Raw genomic sequence first — 13445 nt, forward strand, 5'->3', positions numbered from 1 at the left:
CAGTTTTAGGTCATCGTTGTCTTAAAATATGTATAAGGGCTTCATTTTGAGTGAAGTGTAAACCACTCTGAAGCAAATATTATTATGAACGCATTTACTTATTTGAAGGATATTTTGGTACTCTGGTACAATTTCAGATGCATGAAACAAATCTTGTTTGTAAGACCTTACTGTGATGGTAGTGTATGATGCCCAATTCAACTAATCAACAACAAAACCTGTACTGCTTGGTATGATATCAACATAAGTGGTTTTATAAATGAATTGCCTGAATGTATGTACTGCGTAAATTGATAGGTTACTTCTAGCTTGGTGTCTCCTCCCTGCTTTCCCATTGCGGTGTGCTATTGGCTAACCTGGGTCCGTTACACGGAACAACACGAGGTGTTAAAAAAGTACGAGCGTCTTCCCTGCGAGGACCGCATACCGTAAAAAAGTGAGGAGATGATGCCTTCTATCTTTGTTCCAGTGCAAGGCTTACATCAATCAGCAAAACAGCCTGTCCAGTGGCCGTTCCTAACTACCCATGAACCTGTTACTGCCACTCCTTCAGGACTCGCAAGAGGGTGAAAACGGGCAAATTCACCCCATAGTTTGTGTCTCTCTTGGAAAGTGAAGCAGCTACGGTATGGGTGCTTTGACGAAAGGACGATACCTTTCAATGGGCTTCGTGTTCCTCGTATATTGCACTACAAGCACAACATCTAAAGGTAAGATAAAGGTCCTGAAAACGTTCCTAAATAACTACCTAAGCCAATGTAAACGTTATCTGTTTCAAACAATGATTGCAGCAAATGTTTTTATTGGAATTGGACAATCAATACCGATGCGTATTGGTTATCCTCATTTTCTGTGTTTTTGTAAATTTGCATCCAGTTTTTGCACCTGTTGTAGAAAAATGCTAGAGAATGTTTATCAACTCGCTATACGACTATTTTTGACTATGAAGTTCAGTAAGGACATCTTTTAAGTGATCATATCTGCTCGCTCCAATTTGAGACCTCATGTTCAAAATTCTTATGGCTTGCCTCTATTACAAAAATTATTTTACTTTGAATAATAAAACATTGTATACTAGTCTACCACGTTCTATTTGTATCATAGAACACGTAATTCTTCTCAGAACCTTTCTTGTCAACTGTAGCCAGCAATCCACTGAGCGTCGTCTATGTAATGCAACAGGCACAGCTCTTTTCTCAAAAGATTAATCGCAGAATGAATCAGCTGCTTAAGAACAACTGAAATAGTGTCGAAAATCACTAAATATCATATTTAGAGGACCGCAATGTAAATGATTAATTAGGTTGCATAATATGTAGCGTTAATTTAATCGTGGCTGAATCATCACATATTTCAAAAATAATTTTCCTTGAGCCAAAAAATCTCAGCACATACCTTTGTCACAACGCTCATAGGTTTTGCCCAAAAAGCCATCCTTAATTTCTTAACATTATTAAACCAATAATTGATTCTGCTCCTATAGGCTTGAGTTCAGAGAACCTAATTGACATAACAAATTGTAGCACTCTCAAAGGGTGTGGTACTGTCTTGTGCATCTGCTTCATGTACTATATACTGTACTGTAGACACTGCAATGCTGCGTACTTTGGTTTGTCAGCTCATGATTTGAAATATTTTGCTATTTACCCTTGTCATCAGGACCAATGGAGTTGGCCTGAAATTGGACATGAGGATGAGAATGCCTTTTCCATAGAAAATGATGACTTTGGTGTAGTCTTGGGTAATGGAAGACTTTTTTCAATGCCCTTTACGTGTGACACATTCATCTGTGAGGGTGTAAACATAAAGACAGGTGTGGCACGAACATTTGATCACAAGGTTGACTCTATTAACCAAACAGCACAAACACTGGAGCCTTTGATGCACTGGGACTCTACCCAGTCACCACTGAACAGATTTAAGCTCTTAAGGATCAATGGAGACGTGCGCAGCCCTATCGCCGGCAAAGAGAATCACGCGAGGGGTCATGAACTGAGGTTTTTCCTGTGCATCATTGTACTGAGCATGCTCACTGTGACCCAGGGGAAACTTTAAAAAGCTTTATCCTGTGCGCTTTGCAGTTTGACTCTTGCCGTATCATTGCACGCAAGGATGGGAAGCTCAAGGATAAAGAAGGACTAATAGTGCAGACTATTTCCAAACCCATAGCCTCATTATTGTCCAGCTGGGGAATTTAACAGTGTGATATTGTAAAATATTGACACCGTTTTAGGTATTGATAATTTTTCATTTTTCATATTTGAGAGATAGCTATACAGTATGTAGCTTTGGTTCATAGTGGCCTGCCTTCCAAGGCTGGTCTATGCTTCCAGAGGGAGGATCATTAGCCTTTTTAAAAAAAAGTTAATTGAGAGGGTGATAAAGCGCAAGAAAATGCAGTCTGCATTTGCTTTATTACAGATTCCAGCAATTTCTTACCTGCACAAAATATATTTTTGTGTATGGTCTGCCAGATATAGATGTATATAAAAACGTTTATTATGTTTTAAATTGTCTTTCTCAATGTGCAGATTTTTGTCAAAAAGATGTAATACTTTCAAAACATGTGTCTGAGGATGACCAGCACACAAACTAACCTAAATGTCGCCCCATTTTTGCTTCCCTATTTGTTCTAGACACATTTGACATGTAATATAGACTCATTAAGCTAATCTATGTATCAGTTTGTCTATAGCCCTTATAGTTATAAAACTACAGGAAAAAACTCAGATGGCTGAAACTGTGACCACCAAACATTTTGTTTCTTCTTTTAAGGTTTCCAGTTTGCTAGCTATGGGCCTTCCATGAAAACAGTCGAAGGTCAAATCTGTTATTTTCACTTGGAGAGAGTGGTCGTTGATATTTTCACTGAAATCCTGGAATGAATCATCACATTCAGGCTGCCGTGGGTGTCAGCGCGAGCAGTTCAGTGCCCCGATTTACATTTAAATGAAACCAAATGGCTGTACATTCAAAAATGATATACAGTAATGATGATGGTAATAAAAGCAAAGTTCCTTTTCCATGTTGGACCCAGTTCATTCTGGAGTTGTTGACATTCTACATTAGATATATTTGATCCGTCTTGTATTTTTGTGTTTTGCAATTATTACCTTTACCTGGCATGATTTCAGTTTAAGGTATTGTACCGGTGCCTGAAAATCAACACTAATTCTAAACCAACAACAAACCATGATGCAGTTCTGTTAAAGGAGAACCGTGGTTGATTGGAACATTGACATCAAATGCAATCCCTCTCAATGCAATCCCTCTCCATTACACTTCCATGAAAATGTCAAACATTTAATTCTCTACTCAGACAATCAGAAAAAAAATCGATGTGCAGTAGGCAATGCTTGAGGGCGAAAACAAAAGCGTTGTTGTTGAATTGCATTCTCCTTTGCTATTCCTGATGTGCTGATCCATCCAGTGTGAACGCTCCAGGTTGGCTTTCATCCACTTTATCTGAGGGGAGAGCAATCAGGGCAAGGAGAGGAGCCCATCTCACTCACAGTGCTAAATCATGTACAAAGCACCAAGTGTATGTCCATCCATCTCCGTCGGCAGATTCAATCAGTGGTGGTCTTGGACCCCCGGGGTCTTCATTCCACAGCTTTGCTTACAGCACAATGCCAGATCTCAGTGTGGAACACAAAGACAACCCTATTGACAATCTGTGAGATGAGGTTACTGTGTCTTCTTGTCTATACCGGACAAGTACATAGCACCTGTCGGCCCAAACACTTGAACCTTGAAGGAACATCTGGGTCAGTCCCTTGCAGAGGAACAGTGCAACTAGTCCAATTCAGAAACCTCACCATTAGTCTTTGGTGAAAAAGAAAGTGGAAAAAAAGAGAAAGGCTGTGACACTGGAGATAGAGAGAAGCTTCTGCCGGAGAGTCTTGGCCCTCTAGGGACTCATTAAATCAAGGTCTGAAGGGCTTGTATTGTGTAACCTTGTGCTTGCCTGACTCTCACTTTACATCCCGCAGCTCAGAGACAAAGGGACATACAACTACTGTATGTTAGTGCTTATTAATCTGCATCCATATCAGCTTATTATCCTTTCAAGCATTAAATAAGTCATCTCAAAACGACATTCCATCTATTTCCTGTGTCTAATATGGGTTCCTAGACACTGTCAAATTCAAGTTCTGTGCATTTCCTAATGTAGCTAATTACTGATGCTGGAAAATATAATTTATTTTTCAGTTTCTGGTGGTCAGTTATTTTCATTATAAACCATAAGCAGATGATTTATTCTGTTAGTAAATCTACAAATAATGATCTTATTTACATTTGTATTACATTTTGTAGTGCTTTTTCTGTAAACACATCTCTTTCTCATTTAATGGAAAATGTGTTTGTGTTTCCCTCTTGTTGGTTGTGTGATGGGCAGTTAAGTCTCTTAGACATTGATCTGATCATGTTCTCCAAATACGGAGATGCCCCGTTGTGTAAACAAGCTCTGCAAACTTTCTCCACTATCTGTGCTCACAGATGGTGGCTACCAGATGAGGTTTTTACAAGCTCGCTTTACGATGGCCTCCTCTTTAGCAGGGCAACAAGCAGCCATTGGACCCACTGGTTTTACACAAACACACACACACTCACACACACACACACACACACACACACATGAGCACACAAACAGGAAGAGAAGGAGACATTCAGTACACATTTTAGTTCATAATGAAAAACCTTTTCACACACTTGTACATAGAGACCATTTTGTTAAAGGTTCCCTCAATCATTAAGTCCCACTTGAACTTGAATGTTTTACTATGATGGAATACAATTTACAGAAACTGTGTGTGTGGGTGGGCAGTAGTTTCAGTAGAAGTATAAACAAGCAAGCTACTGTGTACACATATGTTAAACGTATTTGATTGAATCCGGCCATGGGCCTACGCATAGTTACAGTTATGCCAGTTGAAAAGTAAGTCCTCATCTTTCATCCAGTCGGAGAGAATCCAATATCACTATTGAAAACCGTGTCATATTGATGAATGATGCATGGCTAAAATCTATAGTTAACTATCTCAAACAAATGGCCTTTTGATTGAGTGAGGTTTCTCAGTATATCTCTGTTATAGGCCACCTCATGAAACTCCCCTTCAACCAGCATTGTTATTTCTGCTGTATTGACATACAGTATGTCATGTGGACCACAGAATCTCAGTGCCCTGAAACGGGACGAAACTAGTAGAGGACACAGAGCAGCATGTGAATGCCATCAAATAAAAACAGAAGACGTGCACATAAAAAAGATTCCGATTTGTGCTGATTGAAATTCTAGAGTGAGACTGACCAACACATCATCAAGTAAGTACTGCCCAGTCAAGTATACCTAGTTGGCAACCTCGAGTATGTTCACACCATCTAATTTACTGTACTCGACATTCAGCGTGCTTTTAATTCACACCAGTCTCAGCTACTTTAGATGCTGGGTCACTTTATTACATCATTTACCATGTTCCATGGCCTTGGGTCAGTTGAACTGTTCAAACACATAGTTTGTTTATCATCGAATTGGCTGTGTGGGAAAGAAATTCTCAGAGGAACAAGCTGTGATGAATTGACTGCAGTCCCAGTCACACAACGTCCCACCCTGCGGGTCTGGAGCACCCTATATGGTCTCTGCTGGATCCCTAGTGAGACACTGGGACTCTTGGTCTTATGGAAAACGCTAGGAAAAAATGTTTGGAAGCAGGGACACTTGAACTTATAGCGGGAGTAGCCATTGCATGCCATTTGATTGACACCATTTACATCAATTGATCATTAGGGAGGAGGAATATGTACGTGTGTAAACCTTCCATTTTTGATGCAGCCCATACAATACAATACCGTATTTGTCGTTTTTCTTACTTTCTTTAATCTGAATCCACCTAGTTTCATTTCAGTATTACAAGTCTGCATTTAAAATATCCCTGGTCGGATTTTTCCCGACTTGCAAATTCCCGCCTGCAGTGTATCTGCATGTGGTTGTGGGTTCCCTCGTGGCAATATTAACCCAGGTTCTTCATATCAAATCAAACACTGGGCGTTTGAACTGAACTGATGAAGGAACAGACTACCCCTCAATGGTGTTGGCTACAGTGAAACAGAGTCATATGAAAACACATTAAAACCCATCACCGTGGCGGACCCATCCTGCAACCGTTTACAAGGTGCACAGACGGTTTCACCATATTTAGTGCCAGGGTTTTTGGACAAGGAAACAAGGCAGACACATCGTTACAACCCCTAAGACAGCTGTTGTTATTTCCTTAGAAGAGTTGGTGATGCAACACCTGAACAGTGTCCTCTTCTATTGCAACGGCAGCTTGCCATGGCTTTTTGTCCTTACAGCATCAAAGTTGAGCTCTCTCGTGTCCAGTGCATTAATCATCTAGCAAACTCAACGAGTTAATACAGACTTTTGTATCCCGACGGTCTGAGTTTGGCATGTGTTTCTACAAGAACATGGAGGTGGTGGATAACAGTGGACTTTGATCTGTGGTGGCGTATCGATTTGCTCTGATTCAGGTGATCCAACCATCCTGGCCTGTGACCAGATACAGCATTTATGAATATTGGATTGTGCCCTACTGTGTTATCATGGTGGTTTGTGCCAAGGAATGATCCTTTCAGATATCATCAAGGCATTCCTCCCACCTACATTCTTTCGACGTTACAGTTTATCGCTTAAAAATCAAGTCAGTTTTGATGCAATGTTGGAGTTCCTTGGGGTCAACGCCGTTGTGGATTATACAAAGTCAGTATGTAAATCATAAGGCACTCATCTCAGCCTGTTCTCAGCCACAATGCACAGTGCTGATTTAGTTTAACAGAGAGTGTTGTTTGAAGCACACTGCATGCAGGCCTGTCTGCATCAAACCACCTTAAAACAGAACTGTATTCATCTTCTTCTGCTTGGTTGCTGTATTCTGCGGGCTATGGAGTAGGGCAGTTGTGTAGTGACTACCTGAATGAAATACACCTCCATCCATAGTGATTTATTGTCATGTTTTTAGGGAGTCAGGTGGTTGAGCGGTTAGGGAATCGGGCTAGTAATCTGAAGGTTGCCAGTTCCATTCCCGGCTGTGCCAAATGACGTTGTGTCCTTGGGCAAGGCACTTCACCCTACTTGCCTCGGGGGAATGTCCCTGTACTTACTGCAAGTCGCTCTGGATAAGAGCGTCTGCTAAATGACTTAATGTAAATGTAAATGTCATGTTTTTATCAAGACACATACAGAGATAAGAGCCATCTTCTGTTTTATGGAGCTACTTGGCTGTCGAGTTATTTCCCGGGGCAAGTAAACCCCACTTCCCCTGAACTGTCCCTCATGGCGGTCCCAAAATCAACTGCAAAAAGCTTTGAATGTCGCCCTTAGCTAGGTTGGAATGTACCCTGGGCTTCTTCTGAGCTTAGAGAGAAAAACCGGAAAGAACAGGGTAGACATGGGGTGGGTGGTGCAGATATGTAATGTAATGAAAACATCAACCTAAATAATGTAGTTGTGATGAATAGGCAATGCTATTTGGGGTCATCAATAATGTCCAATGCAAATATTAGTAATTAGGATTAAACATAATAAATGGAAGATCATTGATTGTGCTTTCAGACTGATTAGTCTGATGAATAGGCCTCTTTGAAATATGCATGCCACACATAATTAACAGGTTATTGACAAAGTGCACACTTCACTGCATAAATATGAACCTGAACCAGTCATTAAATATTAAAAAGGAGAATTCATAGAAGAGGCTGGAAGTTTAAAAGTGAACGAAATCAAAGCCAAAATTGTATCATACCTGCTCCTTTCACCATAACAATAGACATATACATACAGGCTGCAGGGAAAGACAATTACAATCCATATTTTAACATGGTCTTCAAAATAAATGTAACTAATTCGACAAACAATAGCTTTTATGTTCTGTTATTCTTATGCATAACAACAATTCCATATTTTGGAATTGGGAATACTGTCACCTTTCTCATTACGTAAACGTTAACATCGAATCACTCCACTTTTGCCTCCTACAAACTCCAACTGGAATAACATATTACTTTCATTAAAGCTATTATGCTATTATGTTCATAGTACCATGTTAGGTAATCAGTTGGATTTGTTTTGGGTTTCTGCTGTTAAAGGTTACAGTCCAGACAGTATTGTTCCATGTCACAAAAAGTGTATTTTATACGGTAGAGATTAGTAATCTACAATCTGATTACTAAAAGAGGCCTGCGAGAGCCACAAGGAAAACTTGTAACTCATAGAAATTGGATTAGCATTCAAGCGTGCCCCAAACACACCATGCATTCTATGCACGGACCCTTACCGTTTGGCAACTAAGTCTTTAGCATGCTGTACTAACCTGTGGTAATTTAACAAAGAGTGCTCTGCAGAGGAGGCCTGGGTATCTCTCTCTTTCACCGGTGCATCTGTCCCCAAGCAGGACACTATTTATGGCTCTACAACATTACTTCCTCACTCGCTTGGAAGAATGGCGTAATTGAATCCCCATTTGCAATCCAACACAATCAATTGGACGCTGGCCTTGAGTTTGCCTAGTTGTGAGCATCTTTGCATTGTCGAGGATTATAATGATGTTAAAGTGTCTGCTACAAAAATCTGTGGTCAACTGCAGTTGTAATTCCATGGTTTAGACTGTACACTAATACTGTACTTAGACATCCCTCTTAAATCAGCCTGGTATAAGATTATCCACGGTAATTCTCAATGTTCCCTATCACTTCTTTTTAGTTTTGTCTCAACATTTTAAACTGCAAATGAAATGACATAAGAAAATCTATTTTAAGATTAAATATCAAGAGGTAAACAAGTTAGTGGCTGTACTAAATAATGTTATACTTGGTCCAAATCTACACCTATAATAAAACGTTATCCTTTAGATGTATGATTTGAGTTTTTAACCAAATTAAATGTAACTGTATCACCATCACTTTTGTCTGTATGTTTTTAGAGTTTTCGAGTTTTCTAAAGGACTCTGAGTCTGACAATGAAGTTGAACTGAACTACGGTACATTCATTTACAATTTATCAGTGAATATTTCTACACTGAAAGCAAGCTACAGTAGCAGATATTGTATTGTATATATTGCTCAGTGTGGTAATATGAGCATTTCTGTTTTTCCTTTTTCAAGTTTAACAATAACTATCTAATAAATGGCCTTTTCTTATTTAATAGCTCTTATAATAGAGTTTGATAAATGTTACTTTCTTTCTGTTCAAACACTTCCCTTAAAGGCCATGCTTGTCAAAATCCATCCTTTTTCATTGAATGTACTGAACTATACCTACAGAAGGAGACAGAAACTTAAATGTCAGCCAAAGAGCTGGATCTATCCTCCACAGCTCTGAAAACAGAGCTTGTGTTTCTCTTTTTGGTAGAAAGCAACTTAATGCGGCAAAGCCTTTTTAGCATTGCAAGGGTTGAAAGGCAAAGCAAATGTAAATACAGTCAAATGAGATTCAGATGGTGGACGTAGAGGCGAAGGGGTGAAAAGTAATAAGAAGAATTGATATCAAAAGGGAGAACAAAGTGCGGTGATTACATTTATTTCCACTGGCCTATTACTAGAGCACTGGGGGGAAACCCAAGCTGAGCTTTTTGTTTTTGCAGCAGGCCACTGGCTGTTAAGGCACCTACAGGCCTTTTATTCATGACATGTCAGAAAAACAACTCGCTTTTCCAATATCCTGTGAGGGTTCTAGGATAATTTAAGCTGAATTCATTTGTGGGGATCTATTTCATTCTTATGAGTTTGACCCCTGCCATTGTCATTTGCAGATAGCCCATACGCTTATGAAAATGTAAAGTTAGTAACACTTCATCTTACAGATGTATTTGAGGGACAGCAATAATGTTCATCATGGTTGACAGCTTTGAGCCGTAATTGAACAGGTTTCACACTAAATCATTTCCGTCTGAATCTCAGCATGGTTTCTCAAAGTGCTGTAGCTCCAAGCAGAAAGTTTTGTGAGAAAACCCTAATATTAGTTCAAATTACACTCTACTCGCGTGTGACTGATTTCACACATCCTGATGTTAATATCAGAAGGCTCCTGGCTCATTGCAGTTGCGCAGTTTCACAGCAGAGTTTTTCACTACTTGTGTGAGTTCATCATCCCATTCTTGCCATATATGTTCATCACAGTGAATCATTCAACGTGGCAAATCGCAACAATTCAGCGGAAAAAAATCCTTGAACTTTGTGTAAATAACATCTTTGCACTTCGGCTTTTCTTAGTTGAGTCAAACTGGGCCTCATGAGCGTGGGTGGTGAATGCCTGACAGGCATTAATGATGGATACCCCTCCATTATCAGGACCTGCTTCTCTGCCCTTCGTCCTGTGGGACACAGAGCCGGCGACATTTATTAATCGACTGCAGATAATTCCCAATAAAACAGTCAGCAGCCAGCCCTGCACTACAGACATCTTCGGGAATGGCACCCTCCCTGTGTGACATGATGCATTACCATGTCAACCTTCTTTCCCTGACTGGATACTATTATTAACGTAAATACTGCAAGCCTGGGCTTTTTTAATACTGAAGCTGCAAATCTGAGTGATGGAAGGTTGTTTTGTGGAATCTGTAGATGTGTTCCTTGGTTAGTTTGATGAACAGTAGCAGGGCTGCCAACTCTCACGCATTGGCCGTGAGACACACACATTTCAACCAGTTCACACGCTCTCACGCCACACATTGTATTTCTCACGCTGAGAAGCCAACGCCAACTAAGTAGTCCTGCTAACATTGTAAACAGTAATGGATAAGGCGCAGATCCACATGGAGTGAAGCAACATAGATGCTCGAACACCCGTGAAAGCTTGTCACGGGGGGTGAGGGAGTGCATACACACGTGAAATGTCGTCTCGGGGAGGGGGGGGGGGGGGGGGTGCTTTGTACGCAGCAACATTTTGGTTGGCCCCACCAAAAAATCTCACTCCAAGGTAGTACATTTCCTTGCTCTGGTGTTACTTAATGCCCACCAATACAGTTAAAATGGCATATCTGAAAAGGTTTTTCCCTCTTATTCTCACTCAGCTATAATAACCTCACAAATGGAGACATCGCTGGTGCTGGAGTGTCTTTTGTATGCCAATCACCTGGGGCCTGTTGTGCTTTATACTCTTTATTGTGAATAATGAACAGTCCAAAAGGTCACGTGATGAGTAAATAGTGGATCTGTTTTTGTCCCTTGGGTGTTTCTCTTCCAGTGTCTGTTGCTGGCTCCATTCTCTCCTGCCATAGCCCTCAATGGCATGTCTCCTCTATCAAAACACTACCGGTTGCTTATCCTCTTTCATGCCACCAGAAAGAGTCAAGATGCTGTGTGAGTATACAGCCACTATCAGGGGGCTGGCTGTCACCCCCCCTTTCAGCAGCAAAGTATAGAGGTCTGTACTGCACAAAGATGGGCTCCCTCTGACGGAGTTAACCGGAACATTCCAGATTTCGCTGAAGCCGGTGTAGTGAGAGCATCACTTGAGCCATTATTGTTTGCCTTTGCTTTTATACCACAAAGCTGGAAAGTGCCAATCACAATCATGGGTGGCTGCTTTATTGTTGGCCGGTGGAGTTCCCTTTCGTAGTTTTTTGGTGAGAAATGTTAAAAGCAGTGATGTTAGGCCAACCGCCGAGGAGAGAGAGCTTTTCATTAGTCTAATATTCCTCTGGAGCATTCCTTGCTCTATCATCAGCTGTTTCCTCAAGTCTAGAAACGAGAGAGAGAGAAATAGAGAGGGAGAGAGGGAAAAACCTCTTTGACCTCAGCTACAAAATGCTTAGAAAATATGCCCAGAGCCGAGATAAGTGTCCTAAATGCATTACGTATGTCCGGTCTTTCAGCTGTGTGTCGTTCAAAGGGAATAGATGGCATTTGAATAGGCTTAATTAAACCCTTTGCTCTGGAGGACGACTCTTTTTGCGGTTGTCTTCCCATTTAAGCGGTTGTCTTTTTGAATCTATGAAAAAGGGGAAAACCAGTGTAGCTAGTAGGCAGCTAAGTAATCCTCTGATCAGGTTGTTGCCAATTAAGGATCAGTCATTTTGTTAGAATCTCCGTATTGTATTGCTGAGCAGTGTGGAGGGTCATGATGAATGAGTTATTTCATTTCTAATGGTGTTTGTGGTGTTAAATCCAAGAGCTTTCACTGTGTTGCTTTATGTTTGATTTTCCTCCTCTATCATGTGGGTTTTGAGCCCATTTTTTTACTGTAAAACTGCAGTGTTTAAACTTGTCTAGCAGGCTAGATTTGTGACACAGTAATGTACATGAACCAATGCAAAACCATATGCAATCTTAGCCCTCATGTCTTCCAGTGGATTTCAATCAATTATACTCATTGGTTATATGCGGCTGAATAATATTATCCTTGGAAATGGTCAGGGAATGTCCATAGAATTATGTATTGTAACAATTACCTATGCATGGCATAGTGTTTTTCCATGCATAGACTATCTCAATCCATAGAAATCATTTACCAAAAGATGCATTAGACCGCAACAACCCGGTGAGCCAGTATAAATATTGCTACTGGAGATACTGTACGTCAGTACACCACTGTTCTTGCCTACCCTGCCATGTCCTCGAAAGGATTGGAGCATGTCAATCAAACACAATATGCTCAGATGCTTCCTTTAATAAGACTGACTTTGCTGCTCAGTGGACGTTTCAAATGGGGGTCTCCTGCACTTACACTTGTTAAATCCTCAGGAATCAGGTGTCAGTGAGGCCTCTGTGCACACGCAGTGCTCCATTAATAATGGAGACACTGAGATGGAGAAGATTCAGCAGTGGATTGTACCGAAATGTGCTGGAGGCCTTGATGCCTCCTACTGTTCTTGTCTGTGATTGTGTTCCGAGTGGAGCCGGAGGGAACTTAGAAGAGGAGACAGGTGCAAATCATAACTACTTAACCGCATTACAGGGGCGGGCATTGGAGGCAGGGGGGACGCGTGTCGCTCGTCTCAAACACGCATCATATTTGGAGCAGCGTTGTTAAGAGATGAAAAGGATGCGGCGTCTCCCCGTTTAGAAATTGATTAATGCGTTTCATCTGTCAGGGACGGTGTATGCTTTCATTGCACTGTTGGGTTCCCGTGTAATGTGGTTTGGCAGTCGAGCGATTTCTGTCACTCCCATGTTTAGAAAGGGTTTTCGAACCTTGAACCCTTCTCTCCCTGCTCCATTTCCATTATATACAGCTTGAAATTGATTTGTAAAACCAGATAGAAAAATAATTGATGGCTGTGTTTGACAGTAAAATGTTCCCTGTCAATGCCTGCTTACAGTCAGGCAGTCAGGCAGTAGTTCATTCACTTGCTCAGTCAGTCAGTCAGTCACAGTCAGTCCATTGGTGAACAGCTTAGCATCTGTGTGTGAATCCTTCTGAGTGCAATGGGAGTTTTGTTTTCATAGGC

The 13445-nt window shown here is 40.9% G+C and overlaps 1 protein-coding gene across 1 annotated transcript in view; it reads left to right on the top strand.

Annotated features, from left to right (window-relative positions):
- Window positions 1–573: 573 nt before the first annotated feature.
- unc5db (unc-5 netrin receptor Db) overlaps window positions 574–13445 on the top strand; it is a 77817-nt gene continuing 64945 nt past the window's right edge. Inside the window, 1 exon segment of the mRNA XM_047048594.1 lies at window positions 574–710. Coding sequence (XP_046904550.1) covers window positions 629–710 — 82 coding nt within the window. The 5' untranslated portion in view covers window positions 574–628.

The sequence above is a fragment of the Hypomesus transpacificus genome, chromosome 24, assembly GCF_021917145.1.
Source record: "Hypomesus transpacificus isolate Combined female chromosome 24, fHypTra1, whole genome shotgun sequence".
NCBI classification, from domain to species: Eukaryota; Metazoa; Chordata; class Actinopteri; order Osmeriformes; family Osmeridae; genus Hypomesus; species Hypomesus transpacificus.